General features: G+C 39.7%; 1 protein-coding gene across 3 annotated transcripts in view; it reads left to right on the forward strand.

Moving 5' to 3' along the window:
• ADAT2 (adenosine deaminase tRNA specific 2) overlaps nt 1–25,776 on the forward strand; it is a gene marked incomplete at its 5' end in the record, with an annotated part of 61,170 nt that overhangs the window by 3,079 nt on the left and 32,315 nt on the right. For 2 of the 3 annotated variants that reach the window (XR_014326786.1, XR_014326787.1), the window contains 5 exons: nt 9,134–9,238; nt 11,609–11,759; nt 13,344–13,450; nt 17,538–17,610; nt 17,719–17,833. Coding sequence is in view for 1 of the 3 variants with exons in the window: in XM_082855614.1 (XP_082711740.1) it covers nt 9,134–9,238; nt 11,609–11,759; nt 13,344–13,450; nt 17,538–17,610; nt 17,719–17,762 (480 nt within the window). Of the gene's footprint in view, nt 1–9,133; nt 9,239–11,608; nt 11,760–13,343; nt 13,451–17,537; nt 17,611–17,718; nt 18,575–25,776 lie in introns of those variants that run through there. The other variant, XM_082855614.1, reaches the window with a different exon arrangement.

Genomic DNA, 25,776 nt, shown 5'->3' on the forward strand with positions numbered 1-25,776 from the left:
GTAAACAGACATATATACTTTTTTCTTATATTAAATCTCTGTGCTAGGTTTTTTCAAATTTATTTTTTGACATATATAAATAAATAAATAATAAATAATAAATAAATAAATAAATAAATAAATAAATAAATGAAATTACGTATTTTCTTTATGATTGTGAATATCTTTTTCTAGACGTAAATATTTCTTATTTTGGTTTGTTTTCCTCACCCCCATTCCATAATACTTTTATTGCTATGGAATAGATTACCAAAAGTGGGACAAAGGATGTATGTATTTTAAAACCATCTAGACATTTTAAGATTGCCTTCTAGAATTATGCTGCCCAATGTAGTAGCCACTAGCACGTGTGGCTATTTAAGTTTAAATTGATTAAGATGAAATAAAATTGGATATTCAGTTCCTCAGTCACATTAGCTGCATTTCAAGTACTCAGTAGCAACACATGGCCAGTGGCTACCATATTGGACAGTGCAGATCAAAGGATATTTCAATTACTACAGAAAGTTCTGTTGGATAGCACTGGTCTGAAATGGTCATAATTCCATCCCCAGTGTATGAGAATGTTCTGTCCTACCCCTGTTCCCACTAGCCCTGAAATTATCCCTCTTTAATATTTGGCAATGTTATAGGTGAGAAGTATTATAATATCTGTGTTACTTTTTTTGGTTGTTCTTTGATAAATTTATCAAACTTTAAATAAAGTTCTCTACACTTTATTATTGTTTGTAAAATCACTATTTTTCATGACAGTTTTCTTTTGGAGAGCTAAGTGTATAATAAAGGTTATTGTTTAATCATCAGAGCATATAATTCTAAGGGTGTAGGCTTAGAATCAAAAGAATAACAGTGTTGCACTTTTACATTCCAGACACAGTGCCATGGATAGTGTTTCATGTAGGCCATAGTGTATAAGCCCCATAGTAGCCCTACCCTATCAGGTGTGTATTATTACTGGCCTCATCTTCAGAGGGGGACATTGAGGTTTAGAGTGAAGTAAACTTCCCAAAGTTAGGGAGCTGGTAAGGAGAGAGCTGTGATTTGAGCCCAGCCACCTGTCTTCACCCCTGCCTGTACTGTGCTGTGTTCGGTCACTCACTGCTCTCCAGTGCGCCCTACTGGACCTCTCTGCCTGTTCACTTTCATCCCACTGACTACAGTGTATTGAGCATCCTAATTAGACACTCGGATTGTTTTTTCTCTGTGAATTGCCTAGGCATATCCTCTTTTGCCCAATTTTATTATTAGTTTTATTTAAATAAATCACATTGTAGGAACCCTTTGTATTTTATAGCTATTTCTAGGAATAATTCATAAGGAAGTGATGGAGATATAAAGTTCTTCACTTGTTTATAATAGTGAGGAGTTTGAAAAATAGCCCCATGTTCTAGTTAAACAATAGGGGACCAGTTAAATGAATCATAAATATTCATGTAAAGGAGCATCATCTAAGTTTAAAAAAATCATGTGCTGAAAAAATATTACTCAACATGGGGAAATGTTTGTAATATATTTCTAAATGAAAAAGGCAGACTGTTGAACTGTTTATATAGTATAAATCTATTTGACTGTTTAGAAAACTACGAACATGTATATGCAGGCATAGAAAAAAACCTGAAAACTTTCTGTCACAGAATAATAACAGAGACCATATTTTGGAGTGTTGGGATTGAGTGGTTTTTTATTTTTTGATGTGTGGATTTTTTTACCCCCAGGTTTTTTGCCTTGAACATACTTACTTCATAGTTAGGAAAAAAGAAAGCGTGAGTGAGTGAGTGTGTGTGTGTGAGTGTGTGTGTGTGTATTATCAGAGGGTCAGAGATAGAGGGAGAAAAGTTGGAAGTTTTCTAGAATAAATCAATTGCATATTATTGTTGTTGCATTTTCTGGGCACCTAGTATTACTATAATATTGTGCTAGGTCTGAGGAAAATTCGAAAAGAAAACAAGCACAGACACATGCGTTGTAACAAATGTGGTGTGATTTAGTGTTTCCTGTGTGTTAGGCCTTGTGATGCGTGCTAGGCCTGCAAAAGTGAGCAAAACAGGTTTGCTAGTGCTTGGATCTAGTGCTTGCCTCCCAGGAGCATACTGTTTAATTGATGAAATTAAGCCACGCACAAATGAAAAAGTTAATGGTAACAAGTTCAGGGTCCCAAATAAGAGACAGATATAAAGTACTATCAGATAATAGGCGACAAAGTCCTGAGCAAGTCAGTTGAATTAAATTATAGGATGCTTTCTTAACTTTAAAAAGGGAAAGTGGGATGTAGGTGGGTGGAAAAGGAGAGAAAGGTTGATCAAGCAGAGGAACCGTCAAGTCCACAGAAATGGAGGACTTGGTCTTAGGTTAGGAGGTGATCCAGCTGTTTGTTCAGAATAGGGCTTCCTAACAGGAGCCCAGGTTTTAGGGGGATCTATAAACCCTGACGCTATGTATAGAAGTGTCATGTGCATGTGCCTTTTTCACGTTTGAGAGTCCATAACGTTCATCAGATTCTCAGAGGGGCTTTGGAAAGTTTAAGAACCAAGGACCTAGAAGGATAATGAAAAGTTAGGCTGGCTTATTTGGATGGTGGGAAGCGTGGGTGGTAGTTGGGAGGCTCTCGGTGCCAGGTTGAGGAATTTAATGTTGTAGAGGGAAAAGAGAGCTTCCGAGAGTCATTAGCAGTAACAGCTGTAGCGTAGTTTGACCTTTTGAACGTTATTATTTTCTACCTAAGAGTTGTTCTGGCTAAATTGTCTTTTCCCCTGATTTTTTTTTTTCTTTTGTAGGAGATATACCTGGGGACTCACCAAGAGTCTGTGCACACTGCAGTCTGTCCCCATCTCTCCTCCTTTTACCACTGCGTCACTAGAGAGTAGTTTATGGGAGCGATGGCTTTAGAGAAACTCCAGAATCTCTTCCATCCTAGAGCTGTCATTGTCTGTAACCTGCGGGCTCTGGCTAGAGTGAAGGAAATGACATTTAAAGAGCAATAGAAATGACATTAAAGACATCTGGAGTAGAGACCAGTAATTGGGCCAGGAAGAAGAGAGATTTCATTCTTCAGTTTTGAAAGATGATAATTTATTAATTTATGAAAGACCAAGTTGCCATTTTAAATAGTAACTGAGCCTTGGCTCCTGTCAAAAAAGATGAGAGAGTTAAAAACCTACCTGCACACACTTCAGACCCACCTTGCCTGAGTTCTTGTGCATTCATAAAGAAGTGATTAGACTTGACAGAAGATTTGGTGGGAGTATTGGAAAGTACGAGATGGGATGAGTTGAAAATTCTTTTCAGCTTAATTAAATCTATTTTGAATGTGACAGCAAAGCAAATATATATTTGATATATGCATATATACACATGTGTTTTATATACATGTAAACACACCCATCTATATTTTTTTTAATTGAAAAGCATTTCACTCTAAACTCACTTCCATGGAGTTTTTGGGTTATTCTCACCACCTCCTCCCTAACTCGACATTCCAGATGCCCACCCCCTCACTGTGAGCTTGGCAACAACTTTAATCAACAACATTATTTGCCTTTTTAAAATACTCCCTTCACTCACATTTTCTCTCTAATTTGGACAGCAAAGGAAGGCATTTCACAAAAAAACACGTTAATCTAAGGAAGTAGGAAGATAATATTCAGGGTTGGGAAATAGAGTTAAAAGGAGATAATTTGCTGGAAGGGAGAAAGAGAAAATCCAAAGGAAAGAATGAAAGGCACAAGCCCTGTCACCTGGAGACCCTGGTGGAGGGGCGGCCAGGCCCTGCAGCGTGGCCCCGGCTGTCTTCCAGGTGAACAAGTCAGGACTTGGAAGGAACCCTACTGGGCAGCTTGGGTTCACCCTCTCCCCGGCCACTTACTCCCTTTCCTCTTACTCTTGGATTCTCTTCTGCACATTTGAAATGGCCACATAGCCTCACATAGAATTCTTCAGGAGATAGTTTTACAGAAAATCCTTGTGACATGGCTCCCCATTTGTTTACTCTTGCAGTTTTTTTTAATCTTTAAACTTCCTATGCCTCACTCTCTTGCTAAATGTCCCCTCTCCTTTTGTCCCTTGAACTAGACCTACTAAGAACCCAAACACTGATAAAGTAGCTGAACAACGGTAATTACAGTAGAAATTAGAGACAGAGCCATGGCAGAGAGCCCAGGAACCTGACATCTGGTAGGTGCTCCACAAAGACTTGTTGAACAAGTGAGTGGATGGAGCCAGATTGCCTGGGCTCTAGTCCCAGCCTCTTACAGGGGCTAATTCCATAACCTTCCCATGGCTCAGTCTTCTCATCTGTAAAATGGGGAAGCTCACAGAACCAGTCTCATAGGGTTATAAAGTAAATGAATTAATACAGTGCTTAAAATAGTCCTGGATCAAGGTAAGTTTTTCAGTAAGCTCTAAGCTATTAATATTTGCAAGCTCAGAATCAGAACACTTGAGATGTAGACATAACAGTCTGTTGTAATAGAAACTAGAAATGTAACTTATAGGCAAGTCACTCTTCAGGTCACTGGTTTCATTCCCTCCCTTCCACCCAAATTGACCCTTCTTTCTTGGCCTAGTTTTTTCCTTGGATCTTCCATAACACCAGATACTCCTGGTTTTCCTCCTACCTCAGTAGGCATCTCTTCTTAATTGCCATTGTAAGAGCCTTCTCTGTTTATTCCACCTTTATTTTTTTTTTAATTTTCAATTTGAAATAATTACAGATTCATAGGAAGTTGCCACAGAGTATACAGAGCAGGCTCACATACCCTTCAGGCTGTTCCCTCCAATGGTAACATCTTCCGTAACTGTAGTAAAGTATTAGAGCCGGGAATGTGGCATTGACCCAGTCTGCAGGGCTTGTTCAGATTTCATCACCTTTGTGTGCTAACCTTAAAGCGTTTGTGTATGTGCGTGTGTCTGTGTGTATGTGTAGTTCTATGCAATTTCGTCACCTGTTTAGTTTTGCGTAATCACCACCAGAACTGCTCCATCACCACAAGGCTTCCTCATGCTACCTCTTTATAGCCACCATCCCTCCCAAACCCTAAATCCCGGCAGTCATTTATCTGTTCTCCATACCTGTAGTTTTGTCATTCAAGAATGTTTTATACATGACTATGTCACCTTTGGGGATTTATTTTTTCATTCAACATAATTTCCTTGAGATCCATCCAAGTTTTGAGTCAATTAATAGTTGATTCCTTTTTACTGCTGTGTAGTTTTCCATGGATAGATGTAGCACACGTTGTCTAACCAGTCACTCTTTGAAGGACATTTGGGTCATTTCCAGTTTTTGGCTATTATGAATAAAACTCCCATGAACATTCATGTCTGTATACAAAATTGTGTATTGTATGAACATAAGGTTTCATTTCCCTGGGTAAATAAATGCCCAGGAGTGCAATTGTTGGGTCATATGTTAAGTGCATGTTTAGCTTTTTAAGGAACTACTGAACAATCTCCCAGGGTGGCTGTACCATTTTACATTCCTACTGGCAATAGATGACTGATCCTGTTTCTCTGCCTTGCTGGTATTTGGCACTGATACTTTCTATTTTAGCCATTCTGCTAAGTGTGTAGTGATAATCTCATTGTGGTTTTAATTTGCCTTCCCTAATGGCTAATGTTGTGACCATTTTTTCATGTGCTTATTTGCCATCTGTATGCCGTCTTTGATAAAATGTCTTTAAATATCTGTTGCCTGTTTTCTAACAGTTTTTTTTCCACTGTTGAATTTTGAGCATTCTTTACATAGTCCAGATCTAGACTTTTGTTGAATATGTGGTTTGTAAATATTTTCTTCCCGTTTTAGCTTATCTTTTCTTCCTCTTAACAGGGTGTATTAGTTTCCTATGGGTGCTGTAACAAATTACCGCACATCTGATAGCTTAAAACAACACAAGTTTATTCTCTTATTGTTCTGGAGGCCCAGAGTCCACACTGAGTTTCACTGTGCCAAAACCAATTGTCAGCAGGGCTGTGCGCCCTCTGGAGGCTCTAGAGGAGAATATGTCTCCTTGCCTTTTGCAGCTTCTAGAGCGACATTCCTTGCTTGGTTCATGGCTCCTTCCGCCATCTTAAAAGTCAATAGAGTAGCATCTTCAGCTCTCTCTGCTTCCATCATCACAGTGTTTTATACTTTATGTGTCAGATTTCTCTCTGCCTCTCTCATAAGGACACTTATGACTGCATTTAGGGCCACCTGAATAATCCAGGGTAACTTTCCTGTTTCAAGATCCTCAACAAATACTTGATGGATGAAAAAATGATTTGTCTCTCTTGTGTACCCCAGGTTATGTGTCATCCTAAGCTTATTTCATTTTGTCTTCCTTCAATTAATTTTTTATTTTTGTGAAGACAAACAACACAAAGGAAAACTGATCAACATATTTGAACAGGAACTTCGCAAGAGATATCCAAATGTCAGTAAACTTACGAAAAAATGGTAAACCTCTTAACTCACCAGGGAAATGAAAATTAAAACCACAAACACTACCTCATATCCATCAAAATATCCAAAATAAATAATATTAACAATTCCAGTTGTCAGTGAGGATGTAGAGCAACGGGAACTCTCACACACTGTTCATGGGAATGTAAATTATTACAACCACTTTGGGAAACTGGCAGTATCTATTGTACTAAAGGCAAACACACACAATAGCCTCTAACCCAGTAAATTTACTGTTAGGTATATACTCAACAGAAATTAATGGTACCTGAAGAGACAGGTATAAACATGTTCATACGGCATTATTTGTAATAATCAAGAAGTGGAAACAACCCAAACATCTATCAACAGATTGTATAAATAAACTGTGGTATATGCATACAAAGTAATATAGGGCAATGAAAGTGAACTACAGTTACAGGAATGAACATGGATGCAACTTAAAAACATGTGAAACAAAAGCAGCTAGAAACAAAATATATACACCATGAGTCCATTTATATAAAGTTCAAAAACAGGCATAGTTAAGTCAGAATAGTGATTTAAGCTTACTTTAAATTTCATTCTTTGTGCGATGATTGCCTTAACTGCACCAGTACTTAGTCTCCACCCTCCTCAGCTGTCAGTCCTCCTCCTGGCTTTCCTTTCTATAGTAGCCTATGGTACATTTGTATATTTATTTGTATATAGTCACCAAACCTTGGAGCTCTTCAGTCTTTCAAACTTTGCATAAACTGGGTATGCTTTAACTGTTTTTACAGAACTGGGACAGCACTAGCCTGTGGGTAGTTCATGACACAATTCTGAAGAATGCGGTCTTACTGCTTCAGATACTGTCTCTTTACATCTCTCCATGCCCCAGCTCTATCCCACCACTCCAGATGGGAGAGAAGTACAATATGCTCCCACCACGTGCCTCTCCTTTCAGCGCTTTTGGCCAAATGATAAGTGTCAGTTGAGCAAGCTTGAAGCAGCTAAGGAGCCCATGCTGGCATTATGATAGGACGTTATTGCTACTGTAAATAGTGTAGCTGGGAGCAAGAGGCTAGTGCGGGAGATAGAACACACTGTTTTCAGCTAAGTCTTCAACTTGGCACTTTATATGCCCTATGGTGTGTGAAAATATCTCCGCTTAAATGGGAGTCTTGTCTTCCAAAGGGTCTCCGGCCTGCCACAGTAGGAAATGCTGTGCCTTTCTAGAAACAGCTGTACTTGGGATTTTTAATTGTAGTGAGGTGGCAATGATTGTATACTAGTCCAAGGGTTGCACCCGTTTAAGGTTCTCTCTCACCTGTGGTATCAGGGCATCCCAGAGGTAACCTGCCTGTTTTTGCTCTCTGCCTGAAGAAGTATTCCTTAGCTGTCCTGGGCCCTGGAGCTGCTGGAGTTCCCTCAGCCATAGCGCTAGAAGAAAAATGGGCAGCCTCTGATAGAGGGGAGACTTTGCAAATATAATAAATTGGTTTGCCATTCCTGGGATGGTGATGGAACTATGCCTAAACTTATTTTTCTCATTTGTGTTTTTCAGTTGAGGTATACTTCACATACAGTGAGATGCACAGTTCTTAAATGTATTATTCAGTTTTGAGTAATGCAGACATCTGTGTAAGCCACATCCTTACCAAGATAAAGTTTTCACCACCACAGAAAATTTCTTTGTGTCCCTTTCCAATCTACACATCCCCTTTCATGAAGCAACCACCGTTCAATTTCTTCCATCGTAGTTTAGTTTAGTCTGTTCTAGTACTTCACATGATTTGACTTCTTTTACCTTAGCATGTCTGAGATTCATCCATGTTGTTGTGTGTATCAGTAGTTTGTTTCTTCTTATTGCTGAATAGTCTTCTATTGTGTGAATATGCCACAGTGTGTTTATTCATTCTTTTGTTGATGGGCACCTGTTCTATTTCCAGAGTTCGGCTATTATGAATCAAGCTGTTATGAACATTCTTTTACAAGGTTTTTTGGTGGACATATATTCCCTTCCCTTAAATAAATACTTAGGAGTAGAATAGGCTATATGTTCACAGGCTATATGTATGTTTACTTCTTAAAGAAACTTCCAAAATGTTTTCCAAAGTGGTTATGCTATTTCTTTGTATAGAGTGCTCCTAAACTTTTATTGTCTCACTTAGAGCAGAAATTGTGGGCACAGGGAGATATCCAGTCTGGTCACCTTTATGCTGTTGGAACTCTAGAGGATATTTTCTGTAATTTTTAAAGAAACAAAACAATAAGTAGAATTTCAACAAGGAAAGAATTTTAATAAAAGATTTATAAATGTTACTTATTCTTCTACCTCTTTGCAGATATATACACTATCTCAGAAAAGGTGCATAGACCCTGGCAATTAAAAAAAAAGAGTCAATAGCAAAAAGAGTCAGCAGCAATCTTTTGATTACTTCTCCCTCCAGTGAGAAGAAAAAAGTCAGGGGACTCAGGACCCATGAAGGGGATTTGTTCCTGAGTCTCCTTAATATGGATATGATAGAGAACAAAGGCACTAAATACTAATATCTAGTATTAGTATTAGTATTATACTAAAATACTATGTTTGAGAAAAGGGAAGGCTGACCTGCATTTCTTTGTTCTGGTGTTTGTACGTGTGTGTACTGCTCAGGCTGCATCTTTTCTCTCCTACCATCTTTTCATGTTTTGAACATTACCTCTTAGATTTTGCATTTTGTCTTTCAGGCCAAAGAAGCCCTAGAAAATATTGAGGTTCCTGTTGGCTGCCTTTTGGTCTACAACAACGAAGTTGTAGGGAAGGGAAGAAATGAAGTTAATCAAACCAAAAATGTATGTGAGTTGAATAGTATAATTGCAGACATATGGAAGTGATGGTAGGTGTGGAATGAATTTATCGTAGATGACTAGAAGATGGGTCTGTGTAGAGTCCCGTGAGTATCAATGGAAGGATGGTTTCCCTAAACATCTCTTTTTTTGAATGCCCTTTTTTTTCTGATTATAAAAGTGATACATGTTGATTTTTTTAATGAAAATTCTACTTTATAAAACACATCAATTTAATTCATATCGTATCCTTTAGTACCTTTAAATAATGTATTCCTCGTGGTAAATTAGAAAGTCACCCTCAGTTGATAGCTATGGAAGTATAAAAAGATTGTATAAAGGAGCTATTCCTAAATCAGATAATTCAGTGAAATACAGTCTCCACCACCTGCCGTCTCTATCTACAGGTACACTTGAAAAGCTTGTGTGACTTTAATTTATTGTGGTTAGGTTGAGAAGTTCATGAATTAAGGCAACACTTCCTGAACATGGTATCACAACAGTGTGTCACAGTGAGTATAATGAAGTATCAAGTTTTAGGATTATAAAAAGTGCTAGGTGGACCCAAGGATAGCTTATGACTTTAATACCCCTCACACAGACCTTGATCTTACTTGGGAGCCAGAGAACACGCTGGCGTTGGAACTGGTGCTGTGAGGACTTTAAAGTTCGTCCATCACATCTATCAAAAAGAAAACTCAGATTTTAGTGAAACACAAGCAAAATAGGAACCCAGATTCATGAAGCAATTGTTATGTGGATATCAAAATGCTTCTGAGAGAAGTAATAAACCATAATACAGCAATTAGTAAATATGCAGATACTTATGCAGGAGTGGAATTTTGTGTTTTAAATAATTGTCATATCTCCCTATGTGTATTTTGTAGTTCAGAACAATATCTTTAAGGTGAGATCACTGAATGTCCTAGCAACACCCATCTAAACCCCCAGTGACCTGGGTTTCTTACACACCTTGAAATTAACCTGGATTTATTTTTAGTTTTCTATGCTCTATAGAAGATTACCCTATAATCACAGTATAGAAAGACTCTTGACCCCAAATGAGGAGACCCCAATCCTACTTTGGGCTCTGATACCATCACCCTCTGTCACCACCACCATCACCTCTCCCAGCTGTGTGTCTTTAGTAACCTCCTAACGTAGCTTAGCTTCTGGTTCTTCAGCAGTAAGAGTTGATTGAGGTGATGTAGGTCAACGATTATTTCTTGAGAACTATGGGGACATTTGATTCAGTAGTTCTGAATCTGATTTTTAAAAAGCACCCGAGTTGGGGAAACTTTTCTTTTTTAAGCTCCCCATTTGGTGCTGGTATGCAGTCATGTGTGGGAATCTCTTTGCTAAAGCACCTTCCAGCTCCGAGTTTATATTATTTCTGGCCAGCAGTGCTCCCATCTGCCTCTGGCTTCCATGGTACCTTGGCCACTGTGCCAGCACTTTCCACACCCTGCCCTATGTCACAGGTAAATGAACACCTTTCTGTTTGTCCCATCAAATTTTATGCTCGTTGAGGACAGAGACTTTTTTTCCCACAAAGAGTTTAGCACAGTGGCTTATACATAGTTGACATTCCGTGTAAGTTTATTGATAAACATGATTATCATGAATATTATCAATAATTATCACATAGCAGAGTGCATATATCACGTTATGCATCATTGTGCTTCATATAATTCAGATCGCTTTATGAGATGTAGATACCAGTATATCCAGTATTACACTGGGGAAACCAAGGCTTGGAGAAGCTATGTAACTTGCCCAGGGCTGTATAATCAGTAACATCACAGTCAGGATTCAGATTGAAGTGTGGTTCATTCCAGACTATGTGATTTCTCCTCTACTCAACTACTCCCATGAGGTATCTGAGACTGATACCAAATGTCTGCTTCTCTCTAGAGTCTGCCAGTATATAAATCTCATCCCAAAGAAAATACAAGTGATGACATTCCAGTGATGATATTCTAAATATAGATTTGCTTAGAGTGAGGTCAGTGACAGCCTTGAAAACATTCGTATTTCAAGTGTCCCCTGAAATATTCAGGAACCATAGACACATTTTTTTTTGAGACTTATCTCTCTATGGCATTTTAATTGAAAGAGTGTCCCCTAAAGTATTTAGGTACTTAACTAAAAATAGAACATAATTCGTGTGGCATCTCAAATTAGGTGTCTTTTGTTGGTGAGATTATGGTACTTGAACTAGGAACTAGAGTGTCAACTGCTAAGGGTGTCCTGAAACCTTTATTTGCTAAAATGCTGGCAGAAGTGATAGACCTATTTTTCATATTTACTTTTGAATATTTGTAAAATACAGTTACATGTAGCCAACAAGGTCAATGCAAGCACCTCTTCTTTCAGGCTACTCGACATGCAGAAATGGTGGCCATCGACCAGGCCCTAGATTGGTGTCGTCGACATGGCAAGAGTCCTTCTGAGGTGTTTGAACACATGGTGCTGTACGTCACCGTGGAGCCGTGTATCATGTGCGCAGCCGCTCTCCGCCTGATGAGTATCCTTTGACTTCATGGGTTAATGTCTCGTACTCTTCCTGTGAACTCGAAAATGGCCAAACATCATAGTAGAAACATAACCCATTTCTACTACATGAAAACAGAGACTTATGAAACAAATTATAGGAGGTGCACATTATAAAATACAGTATCCCTTGGCCAAAAAATTTTTAGGAAAGATTTTTGAATAATAAAATTACCTCGTTTTTAATATCAGTAAACTTATAACTATTAAGTAAGCTAGAGCAAGAAACACATGACAAACTGTTGTGTAAAGATAAACCATAAATTAGATTATAAAGCAGTGTGCATAGGAAAAGTTCTGAAGACTATGCATCTGTTTTGCCTTTAGTGAAGAGATTATAGGTGATTTAAAATTTTTCTTTCTCTGTTAATATGCTTTTATTGTTTATTTTTGCCATGAATACCTATTACATAGAAGGCTTGAAAAATTTTAAGTCAGAAGTAAATACAAAGGAAAAAACAAATCATTTATGATACTATAATTGTAAATAAATGGGAAATTGATAAAGTTACAGCTCTTTGAATTCTGTCTTTCACAGAATAAGCGACACAAATACTGAATACAGCAAGTTAACCTCTAAAGATCTTTTAAAAAATTATTTGATAATTCAACAACTCAATTTCATACTTGCATATTTTTATGTACTTATTTTGCTGTGTGTGAATCATTTAATCACTTTAAAAATAATAGAGAGGGTTTTGAATATGAAAGTATGTACAGTTTCCACTTTATAAGCTCTCTGCCCGTCCTGCCTTACAGAGTGGCTCTGCTTTAGTCTGGTTTGTACTAGGTCACAGGTTGTATCTCTTTGAGGAAAGAACAGGGAAAAATCTATTATTTTTAAGAGGTGAAAATCCCTGGATTAAATTCCTGCCTCCTTTCTGGCTCCAATTCTCTAATGATTCCAAAAAGTCATCTAGGAAATATCAGAGAGAGCACGGAGCTCTGAGCTACACAGTCAGCAGCTACACAGTCAGTTTTCATTCCATTTGCAGTTGTGACACATTAGTTTCTATATTCTTTAAATCTCTTTCTTTTGTGTAACTGGATTGTGTAACTGGATTTTTAAGACGAAGCCTAAGTTTAATTATTTTTTGATAAGTGTGGCTGTTTTCTTGATAATTTATTTTTTGGCTGCGTTGGGTCTTTGCTGCTGCATGCAGGCTGTCTCTAGTTGTGGCGAGTGGGGGCTATTCTTCATTGTGGTGAGCGGGCTTCTCCTTGCAGTGGCTTCTCTTGTTGTGGAGCACGGGCAATAGGCACGTGGGCTTCAGTAGCTGTGGCTCGTGGGCTCTAGAGCACTGGCTCAGTAGTTGTGGCGCACGGGCTTAGTTGCTCTGCGGCATGTGGGATCTTCCCGGACCAGGGATCAAACCCGCGTCCCCTGCATTGGCAGGTGGATTCTTAACAACTGCACCACGAGGGAAGTCTCAGTTTAATTGTTTTTAAGAGTAGCATGGCCTTTCCTCTCCAGGCTAGCTGGTATAAACCCACCCTAGTTTTGTCACAGTAGGCACTTGAACTGCACACTCTTTGTAGGACCTTAATTCTTCCTTAGAAATCCCGCTGGTTGTCTATGGCTGTCAGAATGAACGATTTGGTGGTTGTGGCTCTGTTCTAGATATTGCCTCTGCTGATCTACCGAATACTGGGAGACCATTTCAGGTAACATGAACTGTTATACTTTTTCCTTTTTTCTAATTACTGTGATCTCACGATGGGCTTGCAAATAGTTAGCGTGTGCTCAGTACACCAAGAGGCCACGCTAGAACCAGGTGGGCTCTCGGGACCTCTGGTCAAGGTCATTGATGCCTCAGTGTAAGACCACAGGTAATCATTTCCAGTGAGTGCTCAGCTCTCTTAATTAACAGAATTCCTCCAGAAGGAGAGTTCCCAGGCTTCTGAGTTTTCCTCTAACAGTCTTCACCCATGCCTTCAGCTATGTTTGAGGACCCTACCACTGTGGGCGTTCTCCATCCATGCGTATGCCTGGCTCCACGCTGTACCAAGTTTGTGTGAGGCTTGGTAACAGTAGATGCTATTTACAGTGAATGTACAATAATTTTGCACAAAGTCAGTCGTTTTGCTTGATTGCCCTGTACTATTTTTGGTGCCTAGCAATCGATACCTGTTTTCATTATTTTTTTTTTCCTGCCTTTTTAATGTTGAAATTTCCCCCAGGCCCAAGAATCCACTTAGAAATTCTACTTTCCCTTTAACCTTGCCACTTCTCCCAAAGTTTTTGTGTTTAAGGCTATGAACAGTAGGAATTTATATTTCAGCATTTGGTCTGTAGACAAATACCAGTTTCCATAAACTGGTTTGATTGTTTTTTTCTCCAGATGTAAGGTTAATCCTAAAAGTATTATGCTTTAAAAAGAAAAGGACTTAACAAATTGCTGGACATGGTGGGTAGTTAACAACAAAGACCTCAGATATTCTTGGGAGAATATTAAGTACCTATGAAGGGCTAAATTTGGCTGAATCCCACTGAGAACAAGATTTGGAAAACATTCTATTTTGAGTTTTGCCAGCTGAACATTGGCTTTCTTAACAACTCCTGCACTTTTGAGAATAGATGACTTTTGACATCACATCAGAAAAGAAATTGTAATAGAATGATGGAGAGTAAGCAATACAGTTAGCTTGATCATTAAAAAAATAGGCAAAGTGATTTGCTTTTTCCAGTTGCTTCTATCAGTAGCTCAAATTTTGCTTACATAACTCTTCGCAAGTGAATTGCTGACTCTACTTCATTTATGAGAAAGATCTAAAGAATTTCTCAAAGCTTCTGGGCAGAACAAAGATGAGCTATTGGATATCAGACATGGGGGAACATTTTTGACCAACATGCCGGTGACATTGAGTGCACACCATCCTCTCCTGCACGTCCCTGCACAGAATCCAACAGTATCTGGTTGAACCAAAAAATAAGTTCACTTGCAGTGTGTGTACCTGGCCAGATTGGCTCCATCAAAATGAATGGCCATGGTTTGAAGCCACATCTCCAGATTTGATGCCAAAATATGTTTTTTTTTTTTACAGTGTTTTGAGATTCTAGAGAAACTATCGATACCCCAGGCTTCTGGATGCTGTGTTTTCTACTTTTATTTGGTTGGCTTAGGGTGTGGGTAGGGGTGAGGCGGGAATTTGTGGGAGGTGGGATGCTGTTTTTGTATTGCAGAATTATAGATTCTTTTAATACTGTATTATAAGCAGCATTAAAGTTCATAGAGGAGACCTACAGAACTATTCTTTTCAAAGAAGATGGTGATTAATTTACTTTACCTGCCTTGTGTAAAAAAATTATTTTAATTAAGAATATGTGCTTTTTGTTAAAGCCACAAATTTGTAGCTATACTAGATGCCCGAAACGATTACCTTAGTAGCTTAGAGGGATCCAGTTTCCTTCTCCACCTGTAACTCAGTGGGTCTGGTCCCTGAGTGCACATTAGAATCACCTGGAGAGCTTGGACCCAAGCCTGTGCTTGGTCCCCACCCCAGACCCACTGAATCGGAAGCCATGGAGGGAGGGGGAGCATTGGTATTTTTTTAGTGAGCTCCCAAGTGATTCCACTGAGCAGCCAAGGTGGAAAACCAAGGTTCTAACTTTACCTGAGAGGAGAGCGCTTTGTGCAGGTGGGTGCTCCTGAGACAATGAGGAGAGGTGGGGGACCCGGGGGACGGGAACACTGAACAGTGTAGGAAACGCTGTACTCACCAACATGGTTAGAAGATGAAGTACTGAGAAGCCAAGGGAGGAGAGGGTTCAAAAGAGAAGCAAGTGTAGCCAGGAGTCTCCACGACTGCAGAGAGTGGAGGAGAGTGAAAAGACCAGTGTTTTGGTCAATAGGGGCCCTTGAGATATCTAAGAGGGCAATCCTGGTAGCACAAGCCAGTGAGGATGAAGTTGGGGAGGAACTGAGAGCCGCAAAAGTGACGGCCACAATTCGGGAACGTTCTCTGGGAGGAGCAGGGTATCAGCTTGCGTGGGGGACAGAGTAGAAGGAAGATTATCGGTTTTTTTTTTCCAGCTTTATTGAGATATAATTGACGTACAACATTGTGAGATTATAAGGTGTACAGTGTGATGATTTGATGCTTGTATACAGCAAAATGTTTATACCACAATAAGGTTAGTTCATACGTCCTTCACTTCATATAACTACTATTTTGTTGTTGTTATTACGTTATGGTGAGAACACTTAAGATCCCCTCTCATAGCGACTTTCAAGCATACAATACAGTATTGTTCTCTATAGTCACCATGCTGGAACTTATTCTTCTTATAACTGACGGTTTGTACCCTTTGACAAAAGTCTCCCTATTTCCCCCACCCCCTCCGCCCCTGTCAACCACTATTCTACTCTCTGTTTCTATAAAAAAAGTATTGTATATATGGTCATATATATATATATATATGAATATTATTCAGCCATAAAAAAAGAAGGAAATTCTGCCATTTTCAACAGCATGGCTGGACCTCAAGGGTGTTATGCTAAGCAAAATAAGCCAGGGAAAGACAAATACTGTATGATCTCCCTTACATGTGGAATCCAAAAACATCGAACTTGTAGCAGGTGCTTTTGATGGGGAAGGTTTATGCAGGCTTTGTGGGCCCAGGCAGGAGCCAGCTGAAGCACAAGAGAAAGGGAGGCTCATCTTGAGCAGTGGACCACACTCGCCGGCCCAGTGCTGGCTCCATCCTCTCCTGGGCACTGCTTCCAGATGGAAGATTCCCTGGTATCTCCTCCATTCATTGCATCACTCGTGCACCTCCAAAGGGGGGCAGCATATCAAGTCCAAACGCCTTCAAAGCCCTATATATTTTGACTTCGTTTTTATTGCTTTCATTTCTTTCCTTGCACTCCCTTAATAATCACCCCACCCCCATCAGTTGGTTTTCTCACTCACGACCTAAGCCTATTCCTACTCTTTCCCTGAGATGATCTGCTCACTCTTTTTAAATAGTCTCTATCGTTAAGGCAAGTTTAAGTTTCATCCCCCTGCTGTTACCACAATTTCTGTTCTTTCACATGTTGATCACTTCTCTGAAGGAATCTACCAAAGATAGAACAAACTGAACACTCAAAAAAGCATCCTTTGTAGTAAGGATCGACTGATTTTTTTCTTTAAAGAGCCTGAGGGTAAATATTTTAGCCTTTGTGAGCCACTTACATCTCTGTCACATATTATTTATTTTTTAACCCTTTAAAAATATAAAAACCATTCTTAGCTGACCATTTCTAGCTGTGGACTGCCAACCCTAGCTCTATAGAATCAAACACTTAATGGGCCACCAGTAAAGAACAGCAGATAAAAATAGCTTAGTGCTTAGTGAGCGCTTAATGATATGCCAGGTATTTAACAGGGGTTATATTATCTAATCTCATTTAATCCTCACAAAACCCTTTTGGGTTAATTGCTATAATTCCCTGTATTTTACATATGAGGGAACCGAAGCATAGAAAGTTTAAGTATCCTACCCAAGATCACATAGCTAGTGATTTGTATTATGATCACACAGTAGTTGATTGAGAAATAATAATTAGTTGATCGAGAGAGATGTTTGAGACCCTATGTCTGTTTTTTTGGGGGGGAAATATGCTTCCTTACCCATGTTACTAATATCCTCAAGGCGTGTTAACACTGGAAATGTGTCTACATAATTGTGTATATATTGCAGTTTTTGTGGGATACAATACACATTTTCCTAGGCCTACATTCATTCTCAGCTTTCTCGTTTCATCAGTGCATCCCTGGATATCGGGCTGAGGAAGCAGTGGAGATGTTAAAGACCTTCTACAAACAAGAAAATCCAAATGGTCAGTTTTCCACTACTGTATGTGTGTACTTCACTTAAATCAGTACGAAGAGAGTCTGCACGGGCCTACCTCTTCATTTTCTCTTTTTCTTTTCTATTCTTTTCACAGCACCAAAATCAAAGGTTCGGAAAAAGGAATGTCAGAAATCCTGAACTTGTTCTAATGAAAGACTCATGTTCCTGGACGACATTCTTGGACAGAAAGCTGTTGACATTGTTGAATCGTATGTTTATATATTGTCCTTAATCCATGGGAAAATGGTTTTTCATCATTTGCTCTGTTAAGGGAACAAATTAGCACTTTTAAAAAGTCTGACAACTGCAAACAACTCCTAGATTTTCCACAAGCTGGAAGAACATTTTTAAGAAGGGGAAAAATTAAAGATTGACATTTTAGAAATTAGTAAGCAGTGCCTGCTTTTCCTGCCAAAATCGTTATGCTCGGTCCAGGGAAGTGCTGACTTCCAGAGGATGTGTATATCTGGCCTCAGTTACCTGGTGTGTCTGCATGGAGCGCATTGCCCTGTGGACACCTGGTCTAGGCCTGGCCTTTCAGACTCAGACCCTTCATTCTTGGCAGATGCTATGTTCTCCCAGGGTGTGGGGGGCAGGATGTGACTTCCTTGGAAATTGTATATGAATCATATACATATAGACCGTGATTCTATGGTCCTTAGAGCAGACTTTTGCTTTTATAAAGCATTTAGAGAAAATACATACCGTTAAAACAAGTGCTTAAGTATCATTTAAAAATTACAGCATACTGCTATTGTAAAATCTTATTTATGCCTTCTTTGATGATGAATAGTCTTAACAGTAAAAGAAATGCATAAATGGACAACTCCTTCTTTGTTATTGAGCAACTAAACTGTGCCAGGCTCTGTTCGTTCGCTGAAGCAGTGAGCAAACAAAGAATCCTGCCCTCATGGAGCTCATATTCTAGCAGGAGGAGACAGATAATGAGCATAACAGATTACACAGTATGTTAGAGGGTGATAAAAATTATGGCAAAAAGAAACAGAACGGGGTAGAAGGGGTGGGCGGGCCATTTGGTGGTGGGAATGCTGGTTGCAGAATTATGGTTAGTTTCATCTGAAATCAAACACAATTATTTCTCTATATAAAAATCCAGATTTAGAATTTAAAATCTAAAATGTAAAAGGACTTCCCTGGAGGTCCAGTGGTTAAGACTCCTCACTTGGCACTGCAGGCGGCAAGGGTTCCTTCCCTGGTCAGGGAACTAAGATCCTACATGCTGTGCGGCGCGGCAAAAATCAAAAAGCAAAACTAAAATGTGAAAGTGTCAGCACAACCCTCAAAGGGTATCCACAGCAGGAAGTCCCAGGTATCCATGCTTCCTGACTGCGGCAGGGGTTGCCTCTGATGAACTGCAGCTTTGCAGAGCCGTGCCGGGATGCTCTGCATCTGCCCAGAAGGGGGCCTCGCTGTTCCACCAGAAGCCCAGCTCCAGGCCCTGGAGGGCAGCTCCTCAGTTGCATTTCTTCAGTGGATTTATTTCCTTGATGCAAAGCATCTGTATTTGTTGGTTCTGCTATTTGAGCGATGTCTCTGACTTGTTTGTTTTGAATTACATTACAGGCTGGAATGTAATTGTGGTAAAGTATTTTTATATTGCCAAGAGTAGCAGTTAATCACAGTTACATGCTTCAGAGGATTTATAATTGCTTGGTTTTGTACATGTGTGTTTTTATCTGCATTTGAGCAGTTTTATGGAGAAGAATATGCATGTTTTTTTTATGCATGATTTTAAATCTATAATAATGTTGCATGTACCTTCCCTTCAATTTCACCTACTTTAAAAATGATCTTCTCATTAAATTTTAGTGCTTTGACTAGGTTATTCCTTTTTGCCATTGGTCATGATTCATTTCTGCTTCTTATGCTTTTCTGCAAGCAGACTTCATTGCACTTATTGTCTTCGTGTCACTTTCTTGGGGATTATTGGTAGATAAAAACCCTGGGAACTTTTTTCTGGGGAGTACCACCCTTTAAGTCCAGCCAAGCATCTTATGTCAAGTAGGTTCTTGGTAAACATTTGTTAAATAAAATTATTGATTGAAATTTAGGGAAAAACTAATAATAAGGAGAATATCTGGGATAAAAAGCCAAAGCCAAATAGTACCTGGGTATTTTACCCCAGAGATAGTCACTACTAAAAGGATCAAGAAAATAATAAAACTAAAAAGAGGGAAGGACAGAAAAGACTTACCCACTATACATAGGTTCTGTCTTTGCTGTGTTTTGGAGAATGGGTAAGTATTCCAAATTCCTAAGGATGGCTGAAAATTTTAATTTTGGTTATTACTTTTTTGATTCTCTTTCCAGTGATTGACTTACAGAATAGTCTCTCCTAAATTTTTGGTCTTAGGCACAGTTCCCTCCATTGCTTTGGGGAACAATCAGTTTGGATGGAGTACTGAAGATGGGAGGTCAGCACCTCCAGCACTGATACAGGACCATTGTGGGCTCACAGATGTGAAGGCTGTGGGATTTTGACAGCAGTTAGGCAGTGGTGGTGAGGAGTTGAGGACGTATGATGAGGTGATCCTGCTTCCTGAGTGGCATATTCTCTAGCTACTTAGATGTGGCTTAAAATATTGAAATGCTGCAGTTAGAAAGATTGAATCCAATTGATTGATACTGATGTAGTGTGTCAAAGAGACAAGCTGAGAGGCTTGTTTTGTGTATGACATAATTCTGCAAGCTGTGGGATGCACAGAGGTTTTAGAATCACAGCCTTCTTTGGAGAAATTAGTGGGAAATGATTGCATCTAAGTTGCTGGGGTACCCAATGTTTACTGGTCTGCACCGGACTCTGCTGAGAATGGGTGGTGTGTAATGCTTTGGCACCGTCAGGCACTGATAAAAGATCATGTTAAAATATCTGTGTTTTCTTGTGACTTGGCACTCTCCCTTACTGTGTTGTATTTGGAGTATCATGGAGAGAAAATAGATAGCCAAGAACTCCAACGTAGGCAAGAACTGTTAATTTTTCTTTAAACTCTATTTGGAAATAACTTCAAACTTAGAGAAAAGTTGAAGAAATACCTATATATCCCTTATTCCTTAAACCTATTAACATTTTATACCTTTAGATTTATCATTTGATATCTATTATTCTCTCTCTCTAAAAAAATGTATATATAAATATATATATAAATACATATATATCAATATATGTTTTTCTGAACCATTTAGTAGAAAGTTATATACATCATACATTCTTATACAATTCTCATATAATCATGGTATAGTTATTGACATCAGTAAATTTAACATTGATATAATACTTTAATATACCATTTGTAGTCCAGTTTTGTCTGTTGACCCCTTCACCTCCTTTAGAGAATTTTCCCCACCCCCCTGCAATATCAGATCCATTCTGAGGTCACATATTGCATTTGATTTTCATGTATCTTTAGCTTCTTTTATTCTAGAACATTTCCACAGCCTTTCTTTGTCTTTTGTGACATTGACATTTTAAAAATAATACAACCCTTCTGCTCCACCTCCTTTCTTTTTATTTTTTTATAATGGTGTTTCCTCATGATTAGATTCAGGTTATGCATTCTAGGTGATATCATGTTCTTCTCAGAGTGTCGCATCTGGAGGCCCCTAAAGGCCATCTGTCCCTCGCTGGTGATGTTAATTTTGGTTACCTGGTGAAAGTGTTATCTGATTTCTTTGCCAAATAATTATTGTTTTTTTCCCCCTCCCTTGCAAAGAATATGCAGTCTGGGGAGAGGAACTGTTACATTTTTTGAGAGAAAATGTATTCAACATTGATGGAAAGGAGGGGGAAGAAAATTAATGACATATATTTCAAAGCAACTGTTAAATTATTTGATTGCGTTCCTCCTCTTTTATTACGTCTGCCAAAATTTATAAAATTCATTTCCTAATAATATTTTAAATAGGGATGTCTTAAAAATCAAAAGGCAGCCTCAGAAATAAGTTCTCTCCTAATCTTTTCCTCAGCAAAAGTAATAATTATATCAATTTAATTATATATCTGATAAGATAGAGTTTTGGGAAAATAGGTCTAAGATGTTTCTGGTTTCACAGATGGCCTATAGTGATCCGAGAGGATCTAGGTAGGTAGTCATTTGGCCATAAAATGTGAATTCTCTTGGGTTTCCATAGAGATATCTAGACTTAAAATGTTTTAAGCACTGCTACTTTCAAAATGACTGTCAGTAAAAATAGCAAAAGCCAAGGCTCTTTTTGAAAAAAAATTAAACATTTTTTTTTAAAGTAGTGAGAGTCCTGGTTAAAAATCCACGTTGAAGCCAAAGCTTGTCCTTCCCAGTCATTCTGCATCAGCTGGCCTTGAACAGCCCTGGGGAGAAGAGCCATCAGGAACTGCTTTCCCTGCCTTTTGGCAAAGGAATGAGACTACATTGACTTCATCTATGAAGACAACTGCCAACTATTTTCTTACTCCGTGAACTGTTAATTGTGCGTGGTGAGGAAAGGGGTGATGGGTGACATTATTTTTGTGCTAAGACTGGCATGTGTTTTTGTGCTAAGACTGGCATGTGTTCCGGCAAAAGTTTGACATCTTTAGTATCTTTGTTTTTTCAAGTTGAGCGAATAAAAACGGGCTCGTGGGATTATTTCTCACCTGATTTTTAAGTGACCACTGGGCTCCATACCATGTGTCCATGACTACTAGGGAGACTTTGTGACGTGGTTGAAGAAGCATGAACTTGGAGGTCTGGAGCAGGGGCCGGCAAACCCAGCTTGCTGGCTGTTTGGGAACAACTCACAGGTTGAAAATGGTTTTACATTTTTAAATGGTTGAAAAGAAATCAAAAGGAGATTTTAGTGACCCGTGAACATGTGAAGTTCAAATGCCAGTGTCCATAAATTAAGTTTTGTTGGAACATAGCCATGCCCATTTGTTTCTGTATTGTCTGGGGCTGCTTCTGTGCTATAGTGGCAGAGTCAAGTAGCAGTGACAGAGACCTGTGGTTCCCACAGCCTAAAATGTCCAGTGTCTGGTCCTTTAAGAAAATGTTTGCTGGCCCCTGGTCTAGAGAATATGAAATGTTGAGGTTGGATTTCTAAGGTGCTTATTCAAGTTCTGTGACTTTGGAACTGAGTCATGTGGTTCATTGCGCAGCTGTGGTGAATTGCTTCGGTACCGTGATTCTTTTTTCAAGTCGGTTTATGAATATGAAAGAGAGATCCAGGATACTAAAATATTTACCCTGGCTTAGAATATTTTGTTTCCTTACATACACTTTAAGGGAGTGGCACGGAGAAAAGATAATTTATCATTTTATTTGGGTTTAGACTAAAAAAGCCCATTTTATTCATGATCCTCATATAAAAAAGATTATCAAGTATTTATCACTTTTACTATAAAGTCAGAAATCTATTGGACCCTTTTAAAAAGCAGGACTTAAACAGAAACTACCTCTATACCATCCCCATCACTGTGCCTTTGTCAGTTTTCTTGGGGAACAGGCTTGGTAACCCTTTGGTGCTAGAAAAGACAAAAAATAAACATTTATTAGGTATTGTGTGTGTGTGTGTGTTTGTGTGTTTTAACCCAGCATTGAGTTCAGGACAAAGCCTTATGCGTAATAGACAGATACTATGTCTTAATTCTAAATTGCATAGTAAGAAGTCTTTGAGGCAGACTTGATGGAGAAGGAGGGACACTAGCTGTGCCCTGAAAGGCAGGTAGGATTTGGGAAGGCAGGTGAGAGGGTGAGGGCTGCATATGCGATACTAGAGTAGGGGAAAAGCAGTGATGTGAAGATCCAGGCCAGGAATGCTTGGGCCAGGTTACAAAGATCCCCTACTTCTTTCTGAGAAGGAGTCTTTTTTTTTTTTTTTTTGCGGTATGCAGGCCTCTCACTGTTGTGGCCTCTCCCGTTGTGGAGCACAGGCTCCGAACGCGCAGCCTCAGCGGCCATGGCTCACGGGCCCAGCTGCTCCGCGTCCTGTGGGATCTTCCCGGACCAGGGCACGAACCCATGTCCCCTGCATCAGCAGGCGGACTCTCAACCACTGCGCCACCAGGGAAGCCCGAGAAGGAGTCATTTTTCATTCTCTTTCTGATGTGAGTGATTTCATACTCGTCCTGTAGTATGAGTGGTTTGGGGTAGGGGATTGCCAGGGAGCAAAGGTTCTGATCCTGCTGTCACTGAGGAATCACACATCACTAGGCAAGATTTGAGTTGTGGGCACAGAATGTGTCAGTAATAGATGCTAACATTTACATTGAATGTGTACCAGGCTCTATTCATATGTTACCTCAGTAATCCTCATATCAACCCTAAGAATCAGTACTGTTATCATCTCCGTTTTACATCAAGGAAACTGAGGCACAGGGAGGTTAAGTAACCTGTCCAGGGTCGCAGAGCACTAAGTGATTGTATCAGCATAGGCTTGTTTATGCCACAGGAACAGCCCTTACCTTTTAGTGGCTTAGAACAAAGCTTTGATTCTCTCGTGCTTTACTTCTTGTCCATCTCAGGTCAGGCCAAGGGCTTAGGCCACCATCTGGGACATCATCAGTCACGGTGGCAGGGAGATGAGCAAATGGCGAGTAGGGCTCTTGCTTTGGAGCAGGGCTTCCCACTCGAATGTGCGTGTGCATGGCCTGGGGAGCTTGTGAGGTACACATCGTGAATCAGGAGGTCTGGGGTGGGCCTGAGATTCTGCATTTCTAGCAAGCTTCCAGGTGGGTCCTATACTGCTGGACCATGGGCCACTCGAGTAAGGAGGGCTTACTGACTTTTGCCCAGAAGTGAATCATCACTTCTCACATAGGAATTAAAGTAAGTCACACAGACACGCCCAACTTCAAGGTGGCAGGAGATGTAAGCCACCATCTGCCTCAGGAGGAGGAGAATGGGAGTATTTGTGAACAGCCCTAATGAAGAGCAAAAAAATGTGAAGTTAGGATTTGAATTCAGGCAGGCTGTCTCCAGAGTGCGTGCTTTTTTTTTTTTTTTAAAGGTTTCGGTTTTCACATTTATTTTCCTAGATTTTATTTTATTTTTTAACCATTTAAAAAAATTGAATTGTAGTTAATTTACAATGTGTTACCTTCAGGTGTACAGCAAAGTGATTCAGATATATCTACATATCTATATCTATTCTTTTTCAGATTCTTCTCCATTATAGGTTATTACAAGATATTGAATATAGTTTCCTGTGCTATACAGTGGGTCCTTGTTGTTTATCTGTTTTATATACAGAAGTACATTCTCTTAATCATCACTCTGTACAATCATAGGTGTGGGTCTATTCGCTATGGAGAAAGGGCAGCACGGTGGTAGACAGCCAGTCAGGGTAGCCCTTGAGACTGATAGGTTGCTGTCAACTTGTGTGACAAGTGTCTGGTGTCCCAGGCAGCTTCGTGTCAAAGGCAGCAGTTCTCAACGTGGTGTCGCAACTCTGAAATGTTTCAATCCATTTTTTTCTTAATAATGTGCTGACATCTCTGAATTATTTATTTTTGTTCGAAGCATACCTTAGAGTGGATTCAAGCCTTTCCCGATTATACTCTCTCTCATCTAATATTGTGCCGTGCTTTCTTGTTTTGGAGAAAGGGTGGGGTTAAAGCCAGTATTCAGGGAATTGTGCATGATCCTGGGAACGCCCACGGGTGTGTGTCCATACACCATTCATCATGTGTGTTTGCTGCAAAGTGCTGGAGTTGCTGGGCTGGAGGAGTCCTAGGCTTGTGGTCAGCACAGCAAACTCAATTCCCGACTGGCGGTGGCTGAGAAGCAGCTTCTCTGAGCCTGCAGCCTATGCCCATTCCTAGAAACTTCTGAGATTGTCCTTGACAATTGCCAATTGTGGGAATGAATGGTGGATACCAGGCCCACGTTAGAGTCTTTATTTTATTTTATTTTTTTTGCGGTACGCGAGGCCACTGTTGTGGCCTCTCCCGTTGCGGAGCACAGGCTCCGGACGCGCAGACTCAGCGGCCATGGCTCACGGGCCCAGCCGCTCCGCGGCATGTGGGATCTTCCCGGACCGGGGCACGAACCCGTGTCCCCTCCATCGGCAAGCGGACTCTCAACCACTGCGCCACCAGAGAAGCCCACGTTAGAGTCTTTAAATGGAGAAGAGAGACCTGAGTTCCTTACAGCACAGAGCCAAGTGAACGGCACACCTC

This window comes from Leucopleurus acutus (genome assembly GCF_964270905.1).
Source record: "Leucopleurus acutus genome assembly, chromosome: 15".
NCBI classification, from domain to species: Eukaryota; Metazoa; Chordata; class Mammalia; order Artiodactyla; family Delphinidae; genus Leucopleurus; species Leucopleurus acutus.